This window comes from Talpa europaea (genome assembly GCF_964194135.1).
Source record: "Talpa europaea genome assembly, chromosome: 1".
NCBI lineage: Eukaryota > Metazoa > Chordata > Mammalia > Eulipotyphla > Talpidae > Talpa > Talpa europaea.
The window spans coordinates 84,808,930-84,836,077 of NC_140073.1; the positions used below are offsets into that span (position 1 = coordinate 84,808,930).

Sequence of the window (27,148 nt, forward strand, 5' to 3'; positions counted from 1 at the left end):
TAACTGTGGGTAGGGGAAAGGATGTGGAAGGGCACATGGATCTCTGATGATGTCATTGAGTAATCAATTTAATCAAGCCTGGAACCAACCAAACTTGTTTTCTTTCCTATTTTTTATGTGGAAAAAATATTATTACCATTTAAATCAATTGCAGTTAGGATTTCTGTGTCAAAAATACTCTAAAACATTGACTATTATTAGACTATATTTAAACTATTTCAACTGTTTTCTCTTTATCGTCTACCTTTATTGCTTCCTCCACCAAAAATCAATTTATTTTCCGCTATCATATTGAATTTCTGCAAACATTGCATTTATTCAGAATATGCTACAAATTAAAAAAAGGATAAATTGGGCCTCCCCGGTGGCGCAGCGGTTGAGCGCTGGGTTGCGAAGCTGCGCACGGCCTCTGCGGCGCCGGTTCGATCCCCGGCTGCTCCCCGGCCACTTGCGGAGGGTCCCACATGGCGCGCAGACCTCTCCTGCCGCCCGCTGCTCCCCTCAGCAGTGTACTTCGGTCCTTCTGCCTGCTCTGCTCCCCGCTCTGGCTCTGGTGAATTCTCTCACCCTCCCGCGCTTCTGCCTGTACCCAGTGCATGTATAAACAAAAACAAACAAAAAACAAAAAACCAGCAAAAAACAAATAAATAAAGCATGCCTCTATAAAAAAAAAAAAAAAAAAAAAATAAAATAAAAAAAGGATAAATTATAACCTAGTGTTTATCAATTTAAATCCAAGATTTAAATTAAATCCAAGATCAAATTAAATCCAAGAAAACAAGACCTTCTATAGGCTGAAAGTAGTATGGAGATTTTAAGAAGTCAAATAGGGGCCTCCCTGGTGGCTCAAAGGGTTGAGGCGCAGCCTATGGTGCTATTGGCGGTCACTGCAGCACGAGTTCAATTCCCAGCCAGGAGCTGCCCGCATGGTGCAACAGACCTCTCCTGACTCTCCCACAAGTCCCCTCAGCAGTGTCAGTCATTCCTCTTGTTCTGTTCCCCACTCTGTCTCTGTTGGTTCTTCTTACCCCCCCCCCCCCATGCCTCTGGTCTGTATCCCAGTTCTTGTGTGCATAAATAAACAAATCTTTTAAAAAAAGAAGTCAAATAGAAGGATAATGACAATTCTGATGCATGAAGATTTGATAATAAAATTTCTCACCTGGTTCCAGTCCTCTCAGAGAAGAGGGTGCTTAAATTCTAGAAATCTAGCAACAATTATTTAGAGAAATTTCCCCAATCTGGAAATGCTATTATTTTACACATTGGTCAGGGTTTAACATACTTATTTATCTGATTACATGTTTGCCAAGCAAAGTTTTAAAACATGATTTGTATTCATGACTGTCTCCAGAGGGAAAATGAAGCTGATAGATTACTCATTTACAGTAAAATGATAAACATAAATACTGAGCATAGAGGGTTATAAAAAAACGGGGGGAAAGGTGAATCCACTGAATTTGAGATACCTTTTAGAAATGGAAACCTTGAAATGACAGCTTTCTATGTATTTAAGTTTTTACAGACACCAAAAATGGAAAGAGAGAAATCAGATAATTGTTACAGTGGCAGAGACAGCCATCTGTCAACCAGAAACTCATGTTCTTCCCCTTCCAAACTGTGGAATGGTTGACAACCTCCTGCTAGAGACAGTATTTTCTAGTTTCTTTGCCTCAAAATGTGACCAAGTGACTACTGGAATGTAACGAAAATGATGTATGTCAGTGCTTAGCTAGAATTTTTTAAAAAGCAAATGTGTCTTTCTTCTTTCTGATAAAAACTCACAGGATTTTGAGGCCTTAAATGATGAAGGGAACACAAGATGGAAGCTGTTCTCCATTACTGAAACCCCAAAAAGCCACCTTATAATTAGGAATACATGAAAATGAATTTTTTTTTTTTTTTAAGATTTATTTATTTATATAAGCACTGGGTATAGTCAGAAGAGTGGAAGGGTGAGAGAATTACCAGAGCCAGAGCAGGGAACAGGACAGGCAGACTGACGAAATAAACTGCTGAGGGGAGCAGAGGGCGCGGCAGGAGAGGCCTGCATGCCATGTGGGACCATTGTCGGTGGCCAGGGATCAAACTGGTGCTGCAGAGGCTGCGGGCAGCTTCGCAGCTCAGCGCTCAACCGCTGCGCCACTGGGGAGGCCAATGAAATGAAATCTTTTTTTTTTTTTTTTTTTTTATAGAGGCATGCTTTATTTATTTATTTGTTTGTTTGTTTGTTTTGTTTATACATGCACTGGGTACAGTCAGAAGCGCGGGAGGGTGAGAGAATTCACCAGAGCCAGAGCGGGGAGCAGAGCAGGCAGAAGGACCGAAGCACACTGCTGAGGGGAGCAGCGGGCGGCAGGAGAGGTCTGCGCGCCATGTGGGACCCTCCTCCAGTGGCCGGGGAGCAGCCGGGGATCGAACTGGCGCCGCCACAGAGGCTGCAGGCAGCTTCGCAACCCAGCGCTCAACCGCTGCGCCACCGGGGAGGCCCATGAAATGAAATCTTGATTTGAAAAAATTCAGTTGTGTGATTCACTGAAATATATAGCAATAAGTGTTATTATAACAAGTTCAAAAATAGTTAGTAAAAATACAGTATTGCCTTAACAAAAATCTCAAATATATAACATTGGCTTAATGATAAAGTGGCAGCAATAGGGTCATGATTTATGGTGGAAAATATTCAGTCTAAAATACTTGATAAAAAATATCTTTGTATACCTTGCAGAGGAAAAATACTGAGTTTGTGGATTTAAGGACAGAAGTGTAAAATAATAAGTGTGTAAGTCACTGTATGCTTAATTTGAAAAAGAGTACAGATTAGAATTAGGTGGTTGATAGCAAAAATGAAAGAACATACAAGTTCATAATTAAGGTCTCCCAGGTTTGGAAAAGTTAACTGCTTCTAGGACCTGAATAGCAAGAAAAAAATATTGAAAAAGATGTTGAACAACAAAAGCTAATTAAGTCTTCTCAATTAAACAGAGAAATTTAGCCTTCAGAAAAAGGTGTTTGCTGCCTACTGAAACATTATTTCAAATGGCCTCGGAGTAACCACCAAGAGGTTGAAAGAGGAAACCAAAATAATGATGTGAAAAGAAACAAACTGGGCTTGATAATTATTTTTAGGATATAACTTTGTGATTATTCGTGCACAAAACTAATAGGAAAGAACAAAATAAAAATTCAACCAATTTTCAGTAGACTCTATAGACCCCAAAGCCATGAGCCTTTGTCTCATAAAACCTTAAAACAACATAAAAGAACAAGAAATGGATGGAGAAATGAGAGCTCCCACGAGAAGGATGTTCCTCATTGCTAATACCTGATGTAATATTCAATACAACAGATTAGAAAGACTGTCCTGGCAGAAAATAGGTGAAGGTAAACAAAGATTTGGGGAAACTGCAGAGAAAAAACTGTCTAAACAAGGAACTTCCTGCCTACAAAGGCAGGAGAGTTACCGTATTTTCCTGGCCAGATTTCATTTCATTATTGCTTGGTACCAAAAACTGCTATGTGCCCCCAATATTTATTTTTCTAAGTGAAAAACTTTGGTGAATTTGTCACTGGAACATCATTTTATATAGGGCATGGGGGGGTCAGCAGGTACAGAATTTCTTGTCTTTTGACTCTTTGCTATAGATCAATGAACCACTAAATACCATGATGGAAAGGACTGTATTACCTGGATATCCTCTACTTCAATGTACATTTGGTACCCTCCACATATGCAATATTTAGTAGCTAGTAAACTATGATAGAAATGACTATATTATTTGAAGACATATTATCCCACTTTCATAGTATTGGTATTATCATAGACAAGTAAGTACTACATTTCCTATTAATATACACTACATCCAGCTGTATGTATATATTTTAGGAAAATTTCCTCTCTTAGTTTATGATAGAATATGTAGAGGTCATCTGAGATTTTAGACAAAATTGACAGAATCTTGATATAAAACCACATGAAGTAAGGGTACAACGAATCTGTAACACTCTCATTAAACTTATATATTAGTGTGAAATATAATTTTATTCAGTTACATCAAAATATTGGAGTAAATAAAGGTAACTACTATTATTTTAACAAATACAGCTGCTATAAGCAGATTTTTCCATTGATAATTCATTCATAGCTTAGGTTATACTCCATGAAAATTAGGTTTATGCAATTACTTCAGCTAATGATTTAATTTTATTATGTACATATTTGAAATGACTTCATCAATTTAAATTCTTTTTTTTTTTTTTTTTTTTTTTTTTGTGAGTCCCTCTCTGGAGGCCAGGGAAAGAACCAGCGCTGCAGAGGCTGCGGGTAGCCTCGCAGCTCAGCGCTCAACAATTTAAATTCTTAATACAATAAAATGATTTGAAAAATAAAATTTTGTTTTCTTAAAAAGATGAATCAGTGTCCTCCCCTGGTGGTGCAGTGGTTGAGTGCTGGGCTGAGAAGCTGCCCACAGTCTCTGCAGCGCCGGTTCGATACCCGGCTACCGGCAAGGGTCCCACATGGCCGCAGACCTCTCCTGCCATGCCCGCTGCTCCCCTCAGCAGTATTTCATCAGTCTGCCTGTTCTGTTCCCTGCTCTGGCTCTGGTGAATTCTCTTACCCTCCTGTGCTTCTGACTGCACCCAGTACTTGTATAAATAAATACATCTTAAAAAAAAAAAAAAGATGAATCAGTGATCTTATCAATTTGGAAGGCTTTGATTATTGTAAACTTCCAAACACTGTGGATAGGTCCCATACTGAATACATGAGAGTATTTGCCTAGGTATGCTCCAAATTAATTAGATTCCCAATTTAAAATTCTATGTTGAGACTTAGACTGAAGGCTTTCAGAAAGAAATAACACTATTTTTTAATATCTCTTTTAAATTCATATTATGTTAAACAAAACAGATTTAGAAAGTAAATATAAGCGTTTACTAAATAGTTTGGTACTTGATGATGTTAACATAACTATATTTATGAAGAGCAAATACAAAATTGTTTTTGTTTCTGTCAATTCCCTCAAAAATCATTATTTTTAAATGTCAGTGGGGCACAATTAACTGCACATCTGTTTGCAGTTAATTGTTTATCTGGGCACAATTTTCACAAGTGTTCACAAAGACAATTATCTCTTTAAAACCAAATACCATCAATACTTGTTTTTTCCTTTACAAAATTAAAAAAAAACAACAACAACAATAAAAAAAACCTTGAGCAAAACCACCTGATATTGGAAAACCTCTATTTGACCACAAAGTCAGGTCAATTTCTCCCAAGTCAAACCAATAGGAATGTGAATCAAAGGATAGTATGAATTTTAGTTCAATATCCTGCAATAACAGTCAAGCAGAATGGGACATAACTAAGCATAAAATCTGAATGTTGTCTTTCAATTAATTTTAATGTCTAATTATTTATCTTTTGTTTGAATATGGTTAACAATGAAATCCTGAATTGATTATAAGTATGAAAGTTGGTTAATGAATAGGATAACGTTGTAAAGATTTTTTTTTATTTTTTTTTACCCTTTCCTTTTTTTTTTTCTTTACCCTTACTCTTTCCTTAGTTTAAAAACGAATATTCTCTAGATTATATGAAAATAACATTCTGTTTGTCCTGATGATGTACCCCCTGCCACACCAATCCTAGATGCAGCAATGCCTAGTTCCTGGCCCTGGTGAGCTCCTGGAGGCATCTTCCCACCCTGACCATGCCACCCTAACTGTCCCTGGGATGCCTCAAAACCTGGATCCCAACACCAACCAGCCTCATGATATTCTCCAGCACCACCACAAACCCCAAGAGTTTCTAGCTGCCACATACATTAACTAGTAAATGGTAAGAACAGTGGGAGAGGAAGCTCCCCCACACCTAAATCTGAAACTACAACAGAACAAACCCAAAGGAAACAATGGGGAGTAGGAAAAACATAAATGGACAAGCAAGTCCATAGAGGAACAGTGCACCACTAAAAGAAAACAAATCTCTAGAAACAAGTCACAAAGACATGGAAGAGCTTTAGTTCCCATCAGATACAGAATTCAAAACTTCCATGATTATGACAATCAAAAATCGGAACCACATTAAGAAAATTCAGGGAAAAAAAGTTAAGAGATATGCAAAAAAAGGAAACTCAGAAGAGCAAATTCATGGTATGAGAAACACAATCAACAAACAAGCTCAAACTTGATTTTTCATTTATTTTTTAAGATTCATTTATACATACAAAAGCTGGGGTGTAGGCCAGAGATGTAGGGGTTTAGAGGATTGACCAGAGACAATGGGAAGCAGAACAGTCTGATCTACTGAAACGCACTGCTAAGGGGAGCAGGGGTGAGTCAGGAGAGGTCTGCTGTGCCCTGTGGGTGGCTCTCTGGTGGGGCATGGAGCTTGTGCTGCAGTGGCTGTTGACAGCTTCATAGTGCTGAGGCTTAACCCCTAGCACCACCATGGAGGCCCCTCAAAATTGAAATTTTAAGGTAATAATAGAAACACAAAACGTAGAAAGATCAATGGAGGGCATAGAAAATTCTGGAGAAAGCCAAAGGGGTAGATGGAGCTGGAAGGGATTATGTTAAGGAAAATAAGTCAAAAGGAGAAAGATAAATACCACATGGTTTCAACTGTTCCACGTATAAGTGAAAGATAGAGAAACCAAACAAAAGGTCAAAGGAAAACCTTGAAAGCTGACAAGAGATATGAAGAATTCAGGAGGTGATGGGGAGAAGAAGGGAGAAAGGGAGGTGTGAAAACAACAGTGGGGGAAGCAAGTTGATCTATGACCAAGGCTACTAGAAGGGGAGTGTAGTGGGGTGGGAGCAAACAGGAGAGACTTATCTAAAGGAGGATTACTGGGACTTTGGTGTTGAGTATGGTAAAATAACATACATTTGTAGAAGTATAAACCTATAACCCTAAGACATAGGGTTATTGTAAATTGTAAATTGTAAAGCAATCTTGTAAATCAATATTACATCAATAAATATAACTTAAAAAAAAAGAACATTTTGGGACTGACTCAAAAATTTCAGAGAAACTAGTAAGACCTCAGTTACCATGACTGATAGATTCTTGGAGACTAAAACTTTAAGTGAAAGTACATGTAACAAAATCAGTTTTACAACAGATGGACAGATAAAAGAATGGAAGTTCCTATGACATATTTCTGGTCTCAAATACATGACCAAGATTCAAATTAAAGACTCACCCCCCCCATTAATATTGAACAGTAATTTACATTCATTCATTTTCCACTTCATTTATTTCAGTTCAGGGTCTTGGGTGACTGCAGTCTATTCCAGCAGCTCATGGCTGAATGTGGCAATGTACTCTGATTGGATGTCGTTTTATCAAAGGGCACCCTCATCTCCCACCTCCATGCTCACTCAGGCTGGGAAAATTAGACACCCCAATGATCATAACATGCACATCATGGGATGTGGGAAGAAACCAGATTAATTAAAGCAAACTCATGCAGACATGGGGAGAAATTGCAAACTCCACATGACCAATGACTCTGACTGGAAATCATACTTTTTTCATAAACATAAAGAAATTATATTGAACAAAACTATGTGATTCAAGAAATTGTTTTCTATTTAGAATGAGTCTTTTTTGGTAAACTATAATAACCATATGATCTGGGCCTCCCCTGGGCGCAGCAGTTGAGCACTGGGCTGCAAAGCTGCCCACAGCCTCTGCAGCACCGGTTTGATCCCCGGCTGCCGGTGAGGGTCCCACATGGCGCACAGATCTCTCTTGCCTCGCCCGCTGCTCCCTTCAGCAGTGTATTTCATCAGTCTGCTTATTCTGTTCCCTGCTCTGGCTCTGGTGAATTCTCTCACCCTCCCGCGCTTCTGACTGTGCCCAGTGCTTGTATGAATAAATAAATCAATCTTAAAAAAATATGATCTATAGTAATATTTGATATTTGATAAATAGCATTTGTTTTCCAAGTTTTATATGAATTAGATCATATAATTAATGTTTGATGTCTGTGTCAATTGAATGCAGCAATAAAATTGTCCATATATTTTCAAAAGCAAGAACACTGACTCATACCTATGTTTTCACAGAACTCCACATAGGAAACAAAAAGAAATAACCTTAAATGACTTGAAGACATAAAACTATCCTTTTTTTATAATGGCACAGATTTTTTAACACAAATCTCTTCTCTGATTGTAAGAAAGATTTCATGCCACTAGAGAATAATTTCATAAGTAAAACTGTAATTTACTTAATATTACCCCAGTGGTTCAGAAATGTTCACATTGCTTCCAAAAGTACTGGAGAATCTGATAGAATAAAAACTACCATCAACTTTTTAAACTATGCCTTTACAGATAGCGACAGGAATATTGGGATTGCTATCTAGAATCCCCCCATCCTAAATTCTTTGCTGCCTTGTATAAAATATTACAAGGGAAAAAAAGGCATTTGCCTTGAAAAGAGATAAGAAAATATTTCCTAAGCTGACTTTATATGCCTTTGGCAAATAGGAAATGGAGATAATCTCCTGAAGGAAGGGATGAGGAGTTCAAGTAATATTTGTCCATATTCCAAACATATTTAAATAAGCTTTAAAAGACCTTTGTGTATCCAGGAAGAATAAAAAAAAAAGATGCAGATCTCTCATATCTGTTGCATGTGAGAAAGGACTAGCATATAAAAGCAGTTGTAGTGGATGGTACAAATCACAATTTATTTTTCTTTATCCCAAGTTAGCTCATTCTCAATTACATACCGATATCTCTCCTCCCTCTCTTTCATATAACAATGGTAAAAACCACCTGATTCAACCTGGTTGTCCCATTGAGGCAGACATGAGGGAATGTTTGCTTTCACAACTCTTATACCCATGGAAGAAGCAGTTTTCTTCTTTTAACTGAACACCATGTTTCTATACAAGGTGCCTGGAAACTCATTAGCTACCTTACAATCACAGATGAATTAGCCTGAAAAGAAAACTCTTAAAATAATGTCATAGGATAAAATGGTAGAAGGGGTACAGGTCTTTAATGGTGTTGTTCAGTCACTGAAATGATGAACTCAGACACTACATTGTATCTAGATTTTTAAGAGAAATAAATATCCCTTCATAATTAAAGCTATGTACAGTTTATTATTTTTATTTTTTTAGTTTATTTTATCTATTGTATGGATGTCATTAATTAGAGTGGGACTTCAGAGAAGAAATCTCTTTTTGTAGTGAGTGGTTGGAAGTTTGGAAGGTACTTAGTATGAATGCTAAAGATAAAATTGGGAACCCAATATCTTAAAGATTAACAGGCATCAACAATTTGAGAGGAGAGAGCAAAGCAAAACAACTAAAGAGTTTAAGTAGAGATGTGGAATGATTTGCATTATTTTGATACCATGAATGCTATGAGTCAAGTGCACAGTAGGAGTAGGATCAATTTGTGTGATTCTCAATAAAAGGTGCTACTGAACACAGACCATTCCAGGTTATGCTGCCCTATTCCCAAACTACTCTGATAAAAGCATAATTTATAACTGAAGTAGACAGTAATTAAAGATAATGCCACACATGAAACTCTACTTGAGGAGCATTCAAAGGTGAAATTTGAAGAGAGTGGACACAGGAAATAATATTACTAACAAGAATTAGCAATATTATTTTAATAATTTCACATTCATGGTAAATGTATTCTTGTCTCCAGTTTAGTGTGATTATTTTAATTTAATAGGAGCTTAGATCTCTACCTTAGAACCAAAATTGGAAACTAGCTTCATACCTGTCCTCAGTTACAACCCTCACAACACTAAAATACATCAGGGTTTATTACTGAAACGTCATGTTCAATAGCACAGTTCAACTAACAAAGTAACTATGGAGAGCTTTAATTCTTTATCTTTTGAAAGACATGGAAGATAATCCAAACATATTATATACAGTGTAAATTATTAAAATGATATTTTTGCTACTCTATAGTCACAGTTGCTCTGTATTTTTCTCCACCAAAATCTTGTATACGCATTTTTATTCTAGTCTCTACAACTTTTTTTTTCATGTTTTATCTCCTCTTCTTCACTATTTTATTATATAATAAATAGACTTAGTATCTAAGAAATAAACCATTTTTATGAGGGTATTTAGTAGAAAGAGAATAAGGCTAGAAATAAAATTGTATCTCTTACAGGGTAGAACACTGGTTTCAACACTTTATGGTATCAGAAATATTAGTAATTAATTTTGAGTCAACATGAACAGAACTTCACATTTTGTATCACTGAAAAGGTTAAAGTGCTTTATATGTCTGACTTTACTTAATCCTCCTAACAGCCTTTTAGAGTAAACTATGATTATCCATACTTTTTAGATAAATAAAGCAAATCACAAAGAGGCATCCAACATCATACAGTTAGTACCTGTTAGAGCCAGGATTTGATCCCAGGGAGAGTGACTTAAGCAGAAAGCTCTTAACCATTAAACATGCAGAATTTTAATAACCACTGCCAGAAAAGATGTTGTTGTTTTTTTTTTTTTTAATGGTAGTTGGATTATGATCACAATTCTACCTTCCAACTCTAATGACTCTATTGAGATGATGTTGGAAGTTTCTTTGAGAGAGAAAATATTGCTAACATTTGAAATGAATAAGAAATTCTTATGAAGCATCTCCAGAAAAATACCCTAAATTCACAAGTCAGTGCCAACTACTAAAAAATCTAAGAGCATGGATGGTGTTGATAAACTATCTCTCATCTTGGCTGATTTGGACTGGAGCCTGGTTGAAGGCACAATAAGAGTCCAGAAAAAATTAGTTATTTTTATTCAAACATGGAGAACTAAAATAAAATAAATTTAAAATGATAATATTGCAGTAATCCTTGGATTTAAAGGAAACAGGAGTTGAGAAAAGTGAAGGTAAAGTATAGCCAAGTAAAACACTTTTTCAATGCCAACTCTGGGGAGGTAAATCTCCCTCTATTTCCATATCTATTAAAGTCAAGCTCTAAGAGTCAGGTCAGACCTTTAATACATTCTGATGTTTTCTGAACTGAAGTTGTAACAGAGCCACAGTCTATCACCCCATACAATTAGGAAAGGAAGGAAAAATTTCTCTGGTGGCACATTTCTCCTTTGGGGGTCATGCAGAGCTGTTCTAGTCTCAGGCTGTCCAAATTACTCTCAAGCAGGTCCAAAGGTAAAAGTTAAAGAAAATGCCTACTGTTTCTTCCCTAGACAGTATCACATTAATTGGAAGAACATTTCTGGCATTAACAGAAAAGCAGAATGTGTTTTGAAAGTGTTCTGTTGTGAACGGGCTTGTATTTATAAAAGAGCAGAGCTTTTTCATCTTGATTTTTATGATTTGTGATTGAAAAATGGTGCTAGAAAGACAGAGCAAACGCAAACAAAAAAAATCCAAAGAACCTATTGTGATAAATGATACATGACAAAATTATATTTAAACAGTTACTAGGCCCAAAGGAATCCAGCAGAGTATAAGTGCAAACAATGTGGGGGTTTTCTATTCCTAATTCCTTTGACAAAAATGACAAAATATGGTTCTTTCATATAATGACAAGGAGAAATAGGGAGCCTGAGAGCATAAAACATGTTGCTGTTCAGAAAGAGAGACTGTATTCACTTATATTATATTTCTGATTGGCAGTTTTATTTGAAAGGGTCTCAGAATCTTTGTTTTTAAGAATGGGGAAGGATTAGAGTGGTAGAAAAAGGGGAGAAACACAATAGCTTTACCTCCTAACACTTCAGACAGACAAGACTGTGCAAAGGCTAATTTGAAATTCAGTTTAGCACATCCAGAGAAAAACATGCAAGCACATATATTTCTAAACAGAATGCCAAAAGCACGTTGTTAGCACATTTGTGAATTTCCAATTCTTTCTTACTACTCTTATCCAACAACCCAAACAAATCAGTTTAAATACAACTTCTTTTACTAATGTCTTTTGAAGCATCACTGCAGTCAGATTGAGTCAAGTAACCATCTGCTGCAAATACAAATAGAGCTACATTCAAGAATTATATTACACAGCCTTCCTAGCAAAGTTCTTACGTGCAAGCTGTTCTTGTCAAAATCAAAACCATTGTGATGATGCATCTTAATATTCAATCAGACTTTAAGTAAAGAGTGACAAAAGTCCACATATGGATGACAGCTGTTTCTTCAGTAAATATTTTTCCATTTATTGAATGGAGGCTTATGGCGGTTTAGGATATGTTCCATCAGACATTTCAGTCTGAACCGCTTGGGGACGATTAAAACAATAATAAGAATAACATTTTTCTGTTTTCAATTTTTTATAATTACTATTTTTTTAAGAGTTATTTATTTATGCATATAAGAGCTGGAGTGTAGGCCAGAAGTGCAGGGGTGAGAGGATTCGCCAGAGACAGAATGGGGAGCAGAACAGCAGATTCACTGAAATACACTGCTGAGGGAGCAGTGGGGGAGATAGGAGAGGTCTGCTGTGCCATGTGGGTCACCTCCCTGGCCAGCTGGGGAATCAAACTCATGCTGTAGTGGCTGGGATAGCTTGATAGCAATGTCTTTAAAACCTGTAACACCAGGGAGGCCCCAGTTTTCAATTTTTTGTTACAATATATCTTTGAATAAAAAACAGTTCTTCCACTTAAAGTGGCACACTGTGTCATTCATTTAAGAGAATCCTTGACCAATAAATACTGAAGAAAGAACTGAATTTATAGGACTCTAGACATAGCTTTGCCCCGCCTTCTTTAATAAAGCCAGAGTATCTATAAAATAGAAGCATAATTCCTCCATGATTTTCTAATCATAGGAATAAAGTTCATGAGGCTTTAAACATTTTTAGACTATATTTTGACAAACTGTGAAATAATAAAAAAGATTAATGAGTCTACTAGTTAAAAGAAGTTCAGATAAAGCAGTTTACAAATTTGTAAAGTAAAAACATAAGAAAGTGAAAATGAATTATGATGAGGAATTCAGTGACCCCATAATAAAAACATAGTATTTAAACATCAGTAGTTGGAGGAAAAAGTATATATAGTCTCAACTAACAAAAATATTAATAATTTACTAGTATCATTGAACAGATATACTAAAGGTTGTGCTGGACATAAGTTTATTAATTATACATCCTTGAAATGGCATTTACTAAGTATTCCACCTACTCAGTACATAACTAACTATCTTAAGGTCTCTCCTCTTTAACCTGAAACTATCTGAGGCTCTTCTCTCATAATCCCAAAGCAATTCCTGGGATGGTGGCAGATTGCTTTTGTCTTAGATTATGCACCAAATGTTGATAGGTTAAGGGATTAGTATGTTTCCAGCTTCTGCATGATAAGTTACCTTCATTTTTTATTTCTATACTGCAGTTGTTAAAATTAACATAGAACACAATTGAGCTGTATTCTTATATTCTACATTTTTTATCACACTGATTTTTTTAAATGGAGATTATTTCAAATTAAATATTATAAAGAATGTCTTACCCTGCTATTGGATCTACTGCTATTGCCTTAGGATTGTGAAGCTCAAGATCAATCAGGGTGACACATACAGATCCGTTGTAATTACACACGAAGATCCGATCACTCACATAGTCCACAAAATAAAGATTTCTGGTAAGCCAGTCAATTGCCATTTGTTGAACATCTGAAAAACAGACACACAGACAACATAACTTAATCACAGGTGCAAATCTATTATAATCTAGAGTACATATATTTGTACAGTTCATCACAAAGGATATGTCAAAAGTATAAATACTTTATGATTTGAAAAAAGAACTGCAAAGATAATCTTGTTTTCCCAAAGTAATTTTGTAAAATGATTACTACCACTTGATAACCTTTCTTTTCGTTATCTAAGAGCTGAAGATAACCTAGACAAAAGAAGCAAGATTTCTAAATCCTAAACATTAGAAACTTACAAGGAAAGCTTTCTACTACTTTTTGCATTATCTAAAATAGTTCATTCAATTCAAATGGCATAGCTAACTCAAAAGCACAACTAAACTCTGAGTAAAAGGCATACTTTTTGTGAACTTATGGCAAACTCTTCTCAGAATTCTTCTTAAAAAAGGAATGGGTAGAAAACATTGAAAAAAAAATTTGTAAGATTCCTTTGTTTGTAAAATTTATCCAAACTGGATATCCAACTTTGAAATAAAGCAAAAGCCAAGGTGATCTGTTCTTTCAGTGACCTACATAGGTGTTGAAGCAGGCAATCAAGAGAAGGTGACAATACACTGAACTGAATGTTGGTTTGACCTGGGCAATGGTAGATAGAATCTTCACCTTCCCACCTTGGAACATATTTAGTGGGTTCCCTTTGCTTCCCACCTCTCAAAAGTTGCTGCAAGGACAGCCTTGAGAAAATGTGTTATAATGTATTTTTCAGATGCTCTGGGCTGTAAACATGACCAGAGTCCAGTTAAAATCTATATAAGACTTTCAACCATGGAGTAGTAGGTGCAAATAACTACTCACCTTGAAGTCACCCAAGACAAGCTTCATTAGTTTCCTTGTTCATTAAGCCTGCCACTTACCAATCTGAATCTGAAGCTATGTGCCTTTTAATGGTATGTTTTTGTCTTCCCAGTTCTTAGGTGTATGGGGCCCAATTTCAGATTATAATTGGGAAATTCCAGGAAGGTTGAGACCCATCAGTAGGCATTGTAAAACATGCTTGCTCAAAATCTGATTAATTCTTTGGAAGAATGTTATTCAATAGTACTGCCTATATTTATAGAAATAATACTATATTTATTGTTAGAAATATTCTATATCTATGTGGCCCAATAAAATAGTCACTAACTAAATATGTCTCATCAGCACTAAAAGTGTGGCTAGTGTGGTTGATAAAATAAATTGTTGTGCATAATTTTAATTAATTTAAATGTAAATTAAAAAATGTCAGGTAGGGCCTTCCCTGGTGTTGCAATAGTTGAGCAATGGGCTGCAAAGTTGCCCACAGCCTCCGCAGCACCAGCTTGATCCCCGGCCACCAGGTGAGGGTTCCACATGGCACACAGACCTCTCCTGCTGCCCGCTGCTCCCCTAGCAGTGTGTTTCATTGGTATGCCTGTTCTGTTCCCCACTCTGGCTCTGGTGAATTCTCTCACCCTCCTGCACTTCTGAATGTGCCCAGTGCTTGCATAAATAAATAAATAAATCTTTAAAAATAATAAAAATATCAGCTAGCTAGTACCACTATGGATAGCACAGCTCTAGAACATACAGGTGTTTGAGTATTTCTTATTTGATTGCATCTATGTACTTTGAAATTGCATGTTTATTTGTAGATATTTATCTTGTAGAAAGGTTAAAAACAAAAGTCATGGTTTTATTACCTTGTGAGGTATTTAACAAATCTATACATTACATTAAAAAATCTTATTTAAGCATTCTTTTTCTTTACAGTGTCTATAAATATTTCCACTAAAGTTCCTAAAACAGCAATACTGGGCTGGTTCTCTTAGTAATACCATAAATTAATCCCTGATCCAAATGTATTCCTAAATTTTATGATAATCACACCATTATCAGGTGGAAATTATACTTTGATACCCCCTTGTTCAAACTTACTATAGATAGATGTTTCATTGACTAAGCAGAGTTTCCTTCTGCAATCTGAGTCTTACATTCTTTCTACTCTTGCTTCAAAATACTTTATAGTAATATGCTGCCTCAGTGAATTACATTCTCTCAAGAGAAAGACTAATATAGATGTAAATGTCGTCATTATCATTCATAATGGTATACTGACAAAGGGAGGTTGTGAAAGTAGAAACTTCACAGGAATTTCTACCATGCCATATAAGAACAAGCAGAAAGTGAGCACTGCAACTTATTGGATACAAGTTTTTCCAGTCATCGATTAGTTTTCTGAATTAAAATGTTTGAATAGAAACATAATCATTTAACTGTCCCATGAACTGCATGAAACTTCTTTTCAACCAGTTCAACAACAATAATTTTTAAAAATCTGAACTCTTTCTCTATCTCCAGAAGGCTGGAGATACATGCTTTGTGTTATTTTTTATTCTTTTTGCATTATTATTATATCAGCTAGAGCTCAGAACCTACTGCTTCAAATGTCATTTGAAATACCTTGGTTGCAAATAAAGTATGTGCCAAAGTCCATTGAATGACCCATCTCTCATGCTAGGCATGCAGTTGGCTTAGTCTATGCAATTGTAATTTCAGACAAAAGAGCTGTTTGACAGCATTCACACCTTCTTTCAACTCTGTATCATCTCAGAAAAATTTTCTGCTACTGAAACAATAGGTATTGTTAACAACCATCCAAGTTTGAAGTGGCAGTGTCTCACTAAAGAACATAATTATTAGTGAAACAATAATTGTGGAAATTGGTTTTATTTCCTTTTTTATATTTGAAGTGTTTTCCTGTTTTTAATGCAATTTTATTAAGATTGGAGATTGAGACAATAAGATATAGAGTTCAAGTAAGCAAGCCACTAGATGGATAGATGATTAGAAAGATGACAGACACAATAGATAGATGATGGAAAGATAAATATAGATCAATGGATAGATAGGTGGGTGGGTATATAGATAGGTAAGTAGGGAGAGAGATTGGTCAATAAATTTGGTTAAAATGATTTGAACATTTTTTTTGGAGTTAGGTACATTCTCTTGACAATGTATTCAGTCACTTGTTTTCACTTTGCTGAAGTCATTGTATGACATCACTAAAATAGTTTCAGTAAGACCCGTAGTTAGGAAAACAAAATTTCAAATTTCTTACTGTTTTCATGTTTCTCCAGAGCCTTTTTTCAACTAAATGTCACCAGGATTTTGTCCTCAATATTCCTTTGAAATGATTCTTATTATTTAATTGCAAAAAGCAAAGGTTATGTTTCTGCTCTTTTCTATAATATCTTAAAGAATTGACCACTCACCTTCCAAATCACAAAATAAACTAAATATTACCACTGTTAAATTTTAAATAATAAAAATATTGAAGGCATTTTGAACTTTGTAATCTATAAATATAAGTACTAATATATTAGAGTCCAATATTAGTTAGGTATAACAAATTGAACGTGAACACACAGTATATTAACTAAAATATCAACGGAAAATAAATATGTGATTATTTATAATTGGACAAAAATGTTACATAAGATTCTTTATCATGTCAAAATGCAAGTAATTAATTATGAGTTGGTAGTTACAGAGTTTATACTTTACTAAAATGTATTTATACTTAGTGTTAAAAAGACTGGATTGTTTCCCCCAAAATTCGTATGTTGTATTTCTAATCTACAGTATCTCAAAATGTGACTGCATTTGGAGATTAAAGTCTATAAATAAATGATTAAATTAAAATGAGTCCACTGTGGTGAGTCCTAATCCAAAATCTGAGTGGTGCCCTTTTAGAAAGAGATTAGAGCATATGAGAGAGACCTTAGGGGTGCCTACCTAGAGGAAATGTCATTTGAAAGTGAAGGAGAGAGGCCTCAGAGGAATGCAAGCCTGCTTGAGCCTTGATCTTGAACTTCCAGCCTTCAGAACAATGAGAAATAGATGCCTGCTTTTTGAGCCACCCAGCCTAGGATATTTTGCTGTGGCAGCTCTAAAAAAATAATATGCCCACTGAAGTACTTAATAGAGTAGTCCATGCTACAAAGTTATTTAAGAACAAAAGCCTATTCTTGATAAGTAAAAATATAAAATTATGTCTGTATGTCCTTTCAGTGTCGTACTGGACCAGTGCCTAACAAGTGTCTTCAAGGATTCATTAATTCTTCTGGGTAACATAACTGTTTAAATTATAATTCAATGTTGATTAGGTTTCAGTTTCTATCAATTTTGATATTAATTTGCATAGTGATAAGTTGCAAATAATTTTTGTACAGTAGAAATGTAAATGATTGCCATTAGGTAGAAAATATAATCTCAGTTTATTGTACAGTATGACATTATCTAGTTTTATATTTAACTTAAATACTTGAGTCTCCTCTATACTCCTTTGAAACATATTTACCATCTTGTTGGTTCACCAATTAATGTACTAAATGTCTCCTTAATACTTTCTCACTATCTATTTGTACAAGGCATGCTTTTAGCTTTATATAATTTTTATTTTGGTGATTTTTAGTACTTGATTTCTCCTTTAATTATTTGTTCTATCTTCAACCAGTCAGAGATGGAAAATGTAAAATATCGATGGTGATTAGAAAGGTAAATTAAATAGGCAAAACTTGTTAGGAAGGTTTAAAGACACAAATGATGGTCTGAAAGTATATATCTATATAAAAAAGACATCTTAATTTCACCTGAATCTTTTGATATAGAAATGGTCACTGTTTAGCAGATGCAAAAGATATGTGTTTCTAGATTTCATTTGAAGGATCCCAATTTTAAAATATAAGACTAATTTAAAAAATACATATAAAGCACTTTGCATATCAAAATCTTCAACCAGGGCATCCCCGGTGGCGCAGTGGTTGAGTGCTGGGTTGCGAAGCTGCCCTCAACCTCTGCAGCGCCAGTTCGATCCCGTGCTGCTCCCTGGCCACCAGAGGAGGGTCCCGCATGGCGCACAGACCTCTCCTGCTGCCCACTGCTCCCCTCAGCAGTGTACTTCGGTCCTTCTGCCTGCTCTGCTCCCCGCTCTGGCTCTGGTGAATTCTCTCACCCTCCCGCACTTCTGACAGTACCCAGTGCATGTATAAACAAACAAACAAACAAACAAACAAATAAATAAAACATGCCTCTATTAAAAAAAAAAATCTTCAACCAATCCACATCAAAAGCCACTTGTGTGATTACAACACACAGAGCAAATGCTGCAAATTATTTAGTTCAACCTAACTTCTATTTAAAATTTATGTTCTTGAGAAAATTACAAATAGTCAAAAATATTTTCCGTATTTTAAATAAAACACAACTTTCAGTTTACAAGGTTAATGGATTAAAGGAGACGACAAATATTAAAAATTCAGTAGAATAACATGAAGTGCATATTTTTTAAATACAGCTGCCTCCCAGTGAGAAATAAAGGACCACCCTTTATATTTTTGTGACCATTTATGAATAGCTGGTACTAGATAAAATAATTAAGCTAAGTAATGATAAGATATTCAGTAGCTGTGATAATTTTTAAAAATGCCAACAAAATTTTGATATGCCTCCATTCAATAAGTAGAGCATACTTCTCTTCCTCTTTAATGTGGACTATTCTTTGAGACCTGCAGCATTAAATAGAATATGGTAAGTATGATGAAATCTGATTGTCACTGCTTAAATTACAAAAGGCATTATACTCAAGTAACTCAAAGCCAAACCTATTTTTTTTTAAGACAGAGAGGTTTACTACCAACAAATTCAAGAATGGCACTGCAGTTTATCTTCCAGCCCTAATTAAGCTGCTAGAACCCTAGAGTCTTAGTCGACATCTTGATTGAAACCTCATGAGAAATCCTATGACAGAAACACTTAACTAAACTACCTCTGAATTTCTGATCCATCAAACTTGTAAGATAATAGATCTTTACTATTTTTAAGTTACTAAGTTTTGGATAGATATGTAAGGTTTTCAAAACAAATTTTGTTGACTTCCTATCACTTGGATGTTACTTTTTGAACTATATGTGAACTAGATTGTCTATACTAATAACAATTTTGCTTTCCTTAAGTTACATGAGTTCAGCTTAATGCTGAAATTACAAAAGGTATTCTCTATAAATGCTTATAAATGAACCTTCAGAAACTTAGATTTTTTTTTAAATGCCTGCTCTATTTTTAGAAAGTGTGGTTCTGTGTTAAAAAAAATATTTGAAAAAAAAACAAAAAAAATAAATACATTATTATTCAATTGAAAAAAAAAACTATTTGGACATTATCAAGATCTGGATTACTTATATGGTCTTCAACCCAAATGGCAGAGTCAAATAATATTAGTATTACAGAGAAAATAAGACAGAGTTATGACTTACAGAGAAGCATGGCCAAAGAGATTATCCTGAAAAGAATGATATGTGAATTGGGTCCAGAATGACAGGAAGATGTCAGTCATGTAAAGGTTTGGGAGTAGGGCCTACCAAGTAGAAATGAGCTCTGCATATTCTAAAAGTAAGGAGTAGGGGTGGACTGATCAGTATTATAGCTAAAATGTGGATGAACGAAAAGTGATGAGGTAGCAGAAATTGACAGTGGTACATACCATGCAGTAAGTGAATGGATTTTATAATGATTGCATAGTAAAACCCGGGGATTACTTTGTTCCAAATATGATTTTTATCATTATTAAATCCACATCATTTAACAAGTCAAACAGCCCCTCAAGACTTAGAGTGAAAAAAACAGGGTCCACTTTATTCTCATTCAATTATTTTTGCTATTTCAATTGTTTTCACTCCCATAATTCTATAAAACATGTTTCTATTATTATTTTAAAGTTTACATAAAATTTATTGAATGTTTGCTATCTACATGATTAGGGTTAGAGTATTTATATTCCCCACAGACACATATACAAACACCCATACTTACCTGGAATCTTAGATTTTTTAGTTAAATTAATATTAAATGCTTATGTAATCATGTATATATATTTCAGCATGATTATTTCATGTAATCATGTATATATATTTCAGAAAGGTGAAGAAACTAATTTAATAAGATGTGACATAATTTACTATTGCATAATTCTATGAAAGAACACTAAAACTTCTCCATAAATATATATTAATATATTTAGTTTGTGTGTGTGTGGATGTATACTCTGAGATATTATCATTATCTTTATACTTTTGGAATTCTTCCTGTTGCCTGCCAATCTCTTATTACAGTCTGCATGAGCTTGCTTAATAGTCTTGGGGCATCATTTTATTGGCTCAGATACTTAGAGTTTAACTGTTTCAAAAATTAAACTCAATTTTCTGTTATTGTAAAATTTGCTTCACTGTGGAGATTGGTGTAGGGAATGTGGAAGCCCAGTGCTCTGAAAACCAGGTTCTAAGCTAAGCCTTTTATTACTAGTCTTGTCCCATACCCCATGTTAGCTCTGTCCTGTACCAGTAGTGCAAAGAATTTCTAGTTTTGTTTTGTTTTTTTTTTTTTTGTGGTTTTCGTTCTGGCACCCCGTGTGTACTCAGAAATTTTGTAATACTAAACCTAATTCAAAGATCATTTAATTATTTGCTCTTTATTATACAAAGTACTTCATATGCTTTGTCCATCTCTCTTTCTTTTTGGCTTTGGGTCAATAACATTGAATATATTTCTTTATTTTATTTATATTGGACTTCCACAGAAGACCAAATATAACATAACACTTGTGCAATCTTCAGAGTTTAGTGAAAAGTCCTTGGGGACAGTTTCAAGCAGGAAAATTAGATGTCTGTTTAGTGTTTTAAAAAGATCATTCTGGCTGTTGTATGGATGAAATGGGCTAAATTTGAAAGCAGGTGACCAGCTGGGAAGATGCTGCAATCTATTCAGGAGCGATATGGCAAATGCACAGAGTATCTCTGTAATAATAAGATTATGTAGAATACACTCACCATATTTCCTTTGTAAAATTGAATATACAAACATTTAAGTATTATAAATCATATTTAAAGGAGTGTATTTATGTTAGAGTGTAGCCATTGTGAAGGAGCCAACAATGATTGGAATTTTGACGATGCCACAGAAACGTTCTAAATACAGGTTGTTCCTTTCCACCTCTCTGTTCTGGTTTTATATTATGGATATTTTAACATTTTTATTCCCACTCAACTATTGTCCCTCAAGCTGTGTGTTGCTCTCACTAAAGAGTTATAGTGTTTCTATTACGGAAACAAGTGGAAAAAAAATTAAAAAAAGGTAAGATTATAAAGAGAACATTCCATTTTCTTTAATGTATGTGTCCCTGGTTTAAGCGGTGAATTAATATTTAGGTTTTATATCACATTGCTAGAACATTTGAAAATGCTTACTGAATTATAAGATAATTATCAATACATTTGTTTTTATATGCCATCACAATGTTTATCAGGAGCATGTACTCATTTTATCCACAGAGTTTATTAAATAAACCGAATTATCAAACAAACACTCAGTTCTCTGGGTTCATTAATTAAAATGGCATTACAGAAGTTCATGTGCAGGTATTCTGTGGACAAGTACAACTCTAATCATGAACAGAATCTGAGGCACATCAGAGTCCTTCTCTTTCCCTTTCCCTAATGAAAGATTGGCTTTTTAAGTTATTATTATCAAGTTTTTGCATCATTGTTCATTTTTAAACAATATTTGCTCCCCGCCAGAGGTGTAGTCCCCACAGAATTTCCTTCACCAATGCACCCATGCACCATCGCCTCAGCCCTCTGTGCTCCTCCCTCCCTGCTTTTCCCTCCTCTTCCCCAGCAGAATGAAGATTGACTTTTTCAATCTCTCTGATCCTATTTCTTAAATACATAAAATGTGGTCTAATTCTATATCTTAAAAACATGAAGTGTAGACTAATGAACCTCAGTTAGGTGTTTATGTCCTCTACACACAGATTACATGTATATCACAAAGTTCTACATTTAACCTGTGTATGTCTTCATGGGAATAAAATAACAAAGGTTCTTCTGACATGGGATAGTGGCCAATATTATTTTTTGGTATGGGTCTTAAATATCACTATAGATTTATTGTTTGTTTGTTAAACAAAGGTACATGTGATGACTGAGCTTCTGAATCTCCTTTTACTTTATTATTCCACTATTTCACTAGGTTAGCTCCTTCCAACCTAAGTTACATGCCAACTTAATTCTTTTTATGGAATCACCTGTAAAAGATGCTATAGTAATTTTCTTTCTATCACAAAAACAAACAAATAAACAAAACAGTTGATATAAAGATATAATTTTCCTTAGGCAAAACTTTACTTTTTTTTTAAAGATTTATTTATATTTATACAAGAGCTGGGGCACAGGCCAGAGGATCGGGAGGGTGAGAGGATTCACCAGAGATAGACCGGGGAACAGAACAGGCAGACTGACTGAAATACATGCTGAGGGGAGCAGTGGGCAAGTCAGGAGAGGTCTGCCATGCTGTGTGGGTATCTCCCTGGCTGGCTGGGAATTGAATTGGCACTGCAAAGGCTGCAGACAGCTTCACAGTGCTGCACCACTGGGGAGACCCAACTTTACATTCTTATTTGACCTATAATATAAATGAATTCACCCTTCATTCTATTTTCATCTCTTCCTTCTTCACTCCACATTAATTCAACAAATATTAATGCCTTCACCTAAAACTATCCACTTCTTTTCATCACTGCTGTTACCTTCCTTGATCAAGATAGTATCTCCTTCTCCTTGATGACTACAGTAGCTTCTTAACTGGTCTCTCTGCTTCCCTCCTAGACCCACGATTACAATACCCATAGAGCATCCAGAAGGAACACTGTAAACACAAATTCTATCATGACACCATAGTGAAAAGATTATCCCACAATGTCTAGTTCTAAGTCACACCTGATTGCCAGTTAAATGAAGTCTTACCAAATGAGAGATCCTTGGGATTTACTTTCTTGCATGAATGCTTTCAAAAATCCATCATCTATAATTTTATAAATATCTAAATTTCTGCAATTTATTTCAATTTTATGGGAAAAAAAAACACTAGAATATTTTTCTTTGTCACATTTTCCATGAAAACTACCTAAGAAAAGAGGTCTGTAGGGACTTTAAGTTCCATTTGTGTCATTGTTTATTCCACATAATTTTACTAAACAACAGGTTATTCTAAATTTTGAGACATAAGGGCCTCCCTGGTGGCTCAAGGGGTTAAGATGCAACCTATGAATCAATCTGCAGGCTCTGCAAGCACTGGTTTAATCCCTGCCCAGGGAGCAACCGTCGATCTGCCTGCTCTGTTCCCCATTCTATCTTTGGTGAATCCTCTCACCACCCGCACCTCTGGCCTGTACCCCAATTCTTGTATGCATACACATAAATAAATCTTTAAAAAAATAAACTTAAATCTTAATTTCTAAAATATCTTTCTGCTCCTTGAAATCACAATGATGTATCACACGTAGTAAAAATCTGTCTTTGAAATGGCTTACATTGCTTATAAATCTCCCTTTACCTCATATTTTCCTTGCTCACTTTACCCCAATCACACTGAGCTATTTCTCCTTGAATCTGTGAAGAACTTCCCTTCCTAGGCATATTTGTACTTGATCTTCTAGACAAAAGGGTATCTGCATGTTAATGACTTGTGCTCTCTCTCCTCTTAGGTATATCTGCACAAATGTTTGTTTCACAAAAGAACTCTTTGACCAGTGGATATTAAGAAGGCCACCCCCAATCCTTCCAAGTCTCCTCTTCACCTGCCACACAGTCATCAGTCAATACTATTACCCTAATACAAAACCTAATACAAAACCCTAATTACCCTAATTAGAATAACCAAAGCATGGAAACAATCTAAGTGCCCACTGAATGAATAAATAAGATGTGATGCATGAAATCTTGGCATTTGCAGCAATACTGATGGAACTAAAGGGAATTATGTTCAGCAAAAAGAAAGATAAATGCCAGCCAATTTCATTAAAATGTAGATTATAAAGAAATAAAGCAAAGGATAACACCGCACCAAAACAAATATTGGATGTGAACTGCAGAACTAAGAGAAAGGAGGTGAAGGTGTAGGTAAAAGGTGAAGGTCCAATACTCTGTGGTAGAGGTTTATTGGTAATTCAGTGATAGGTGGCCTAAAGTAACATACATTTGTAGTGGTATGAACATACACTTCTAAAACATATGTGTTGTAGACCAATGTCATATTAGTAAGCGGGGAAGATAAAGAGAGCTGCGTTTCCCCTATGTATTAGTTCCAATGTACACCATGTGAAAAGAGAGTATAATAATATATTTTAGTAGAGTGAGTCTGTAAATAAGGCAGGGCTCAGTTAGACCAATGTTATTAGTCACACTGGGCCTGGCAAAAAATTATTCAACTGAGAAATCCAATGATCAAATATTTGTAGGATCCTTCCTCAGCCTGGTTGACTATTTGTAAATATTTCACTGTTAGTATCAATTGAATTACGGTGATGAAATTGTGTGAGTTCTTTGGAAATACATACACAGAAAATTTTTTAAAATGCCTTTGGATTTCCTTTTATTTGACATCAAGTCCAAGAGTAAAAACTAATCACTAAAATATTAAGTTTGTTTTAAATGGGTGGGATAATTTCTAGGAGTCATAATGAGATATCCTGAAAGATATTAGGGTATCTTTGAAAGATATTAGGGTATCTCTGAAAGATATTAGGGTATCTCTGATAGAAATAGTCTGTATTTAGTCTAGCCCTGTCATGACAAATTTACAGTTCTCTGCTTCAGACATTTTATTTAGAATTAGTAGAAAAGTGTACATGTAAAAACAAAAATATTATTCTCAAGATAGGTCTCATGAAAGTGGGTACAGTAGGAAATAAATGTACTTATAATTTTATAATGGAGAAAGGAGACTGTCTTAGCTGGCTTGGGTTATCTAACACAATATTATTCACTTGGCATCTTAAACAATAAGCATTTATTTCCTGCAGTTCTCAAGACTAGAAAGTCCAACATTAAGAAGCTGGTAGATTCTTTGTCTGGTGAGAGCTCTTTTCCTGGCTCAAACAGTAACCTACTCATTCTTCCCCAAACAGTATTAATCCCATTATTATAAGGTATCAATTCTAATATGGAGACTCTGTTCTCATGACTTCACCTAAACATAATTACCTCTCAAATGTCCTAATCCCAAATACTGATACATTTGGGATTAGAGAATCGACATATGGATTGAGAAGAGAGGAAGAACTAACATTCAGTTCATAGCATTCAGAAATGTAAAGTATTCAGCACACACTGAAATCTAAATACAAGTAATAATTGCTAACAATAAATTCTGAAATAATTCACATTTACAAGAATTTAAGAGCTTTATATATATGTGTGTGCATACACACACACACACTCACACACACACACACATTACCTAATAGCTAAATGCCCTTCTTAGATTTTTGTTGTTGTTGATTTCAAAAACACCTAACTTAAACTTTGGTTTTCATATCCAATATCACTTGTTCTGTGACCAAATGAAAAGAACAATATTATTTTTTTTTTTATAGAGGCATGCTTTATTTATTTATTTATTTGTTTGTTTGTTTGTTTATACATGCACTGGGTACAGTCAGAAGCACGGGAGGGTGAGAGAATTCACCAGAACCAGAGCGGGGAGCAGAGCAGGCAGAAGGACCTAAGTACACTGCTGAGGGGAGCAGCAGGCGGCAGGAGAGGTCTGCGTGCCATGTGGGACCCTCCTCCGGTGGCCGGGGAGCAGCTGGGGATCGAACCGGCGCCGCAGAGGTTGAAGGCAGCTTCACAACCCAGCGCTCAACCGCTGCGCCACCAGGGAGGCCCAAAAGATCAATATTATTAATGTTAAAATATTAAAATAATGTTCTTAAAAGCCCCCCAAAAAACTTCTTAAGATAGTTAAGGATTTGTTGCTTAAATGGTTAGGTTAATCTTTCATTATTTTTTAATATTATTTTATGATGCTTAGAAATAAAGCAAGTGTTGCATTAAAAAACAAGCTACAAAATGTAAATGGATCACCTGAAAAATTTAAAGAGAAAAAGGTCGGAAAATGAAGATAATTACTTTCATTCTCCATATAGTTTTGTGTAAATATTGTGTCATTGAGATGATACAAAATAATTGAGAGTTCCAAAAATCTGGTCAGTAAATATAAATAATAGGATGGAACATTGAGATGATTATTTGTAAAATGTACATATTTGAAGCATTTTGCCTTAATTACCTGTTTATAGGAAAAAAAACTTATTTTTTTACACATTATCTAAATAATTGATATAATTCCCAATGGCATATTGCATGAGAAATCATAATCATAAAGCAATCCCTTAGTCCAAAATATTTGTGTGAATTACCATGATAGTTCTAATATACCCAGTTAGATTTTTCTTTCTATACAAATCCTCAAATCTCTAAGGCAGAATAAAACTTATATCTGATACAGAGAAAAGGTTAAGGGAAAGCTTGAATATATATTTTAAATATTTTTTTAATGTAACTGAAAATGGTTCCCATTTGGGACTTCAGAGACAGCTAAATGCCTCTCTTTGA

At 35.1% G+C, this 27,148-nt stretch overlaps 1 protein-coding gene across 1 annotated transcript in view; it reads right to left on the minus strand.

Moving 5' to 3' along the window:
* Positions 1 to 27,148, minus strand: part of LRP1B (LDL receptor related protein 1B) — a gene marked incomplete at its 3' end in the record, with an annotated part of 1,731,654 nt that overhangs the window by 821,008 nt on the left and 883,498 nt on the right. Inside the window, exon 7 of the mRNA XM_084254814.1 lies at positions 13,479 to 13,641. Coding sequence (XP_084110940.1) covers positions 13,479 to 13,641 — 163 coding nt within the window. The remainder of the gene's footprint in view (positions 1 to 13,478; positions 13,642 to 27,148) is intronic.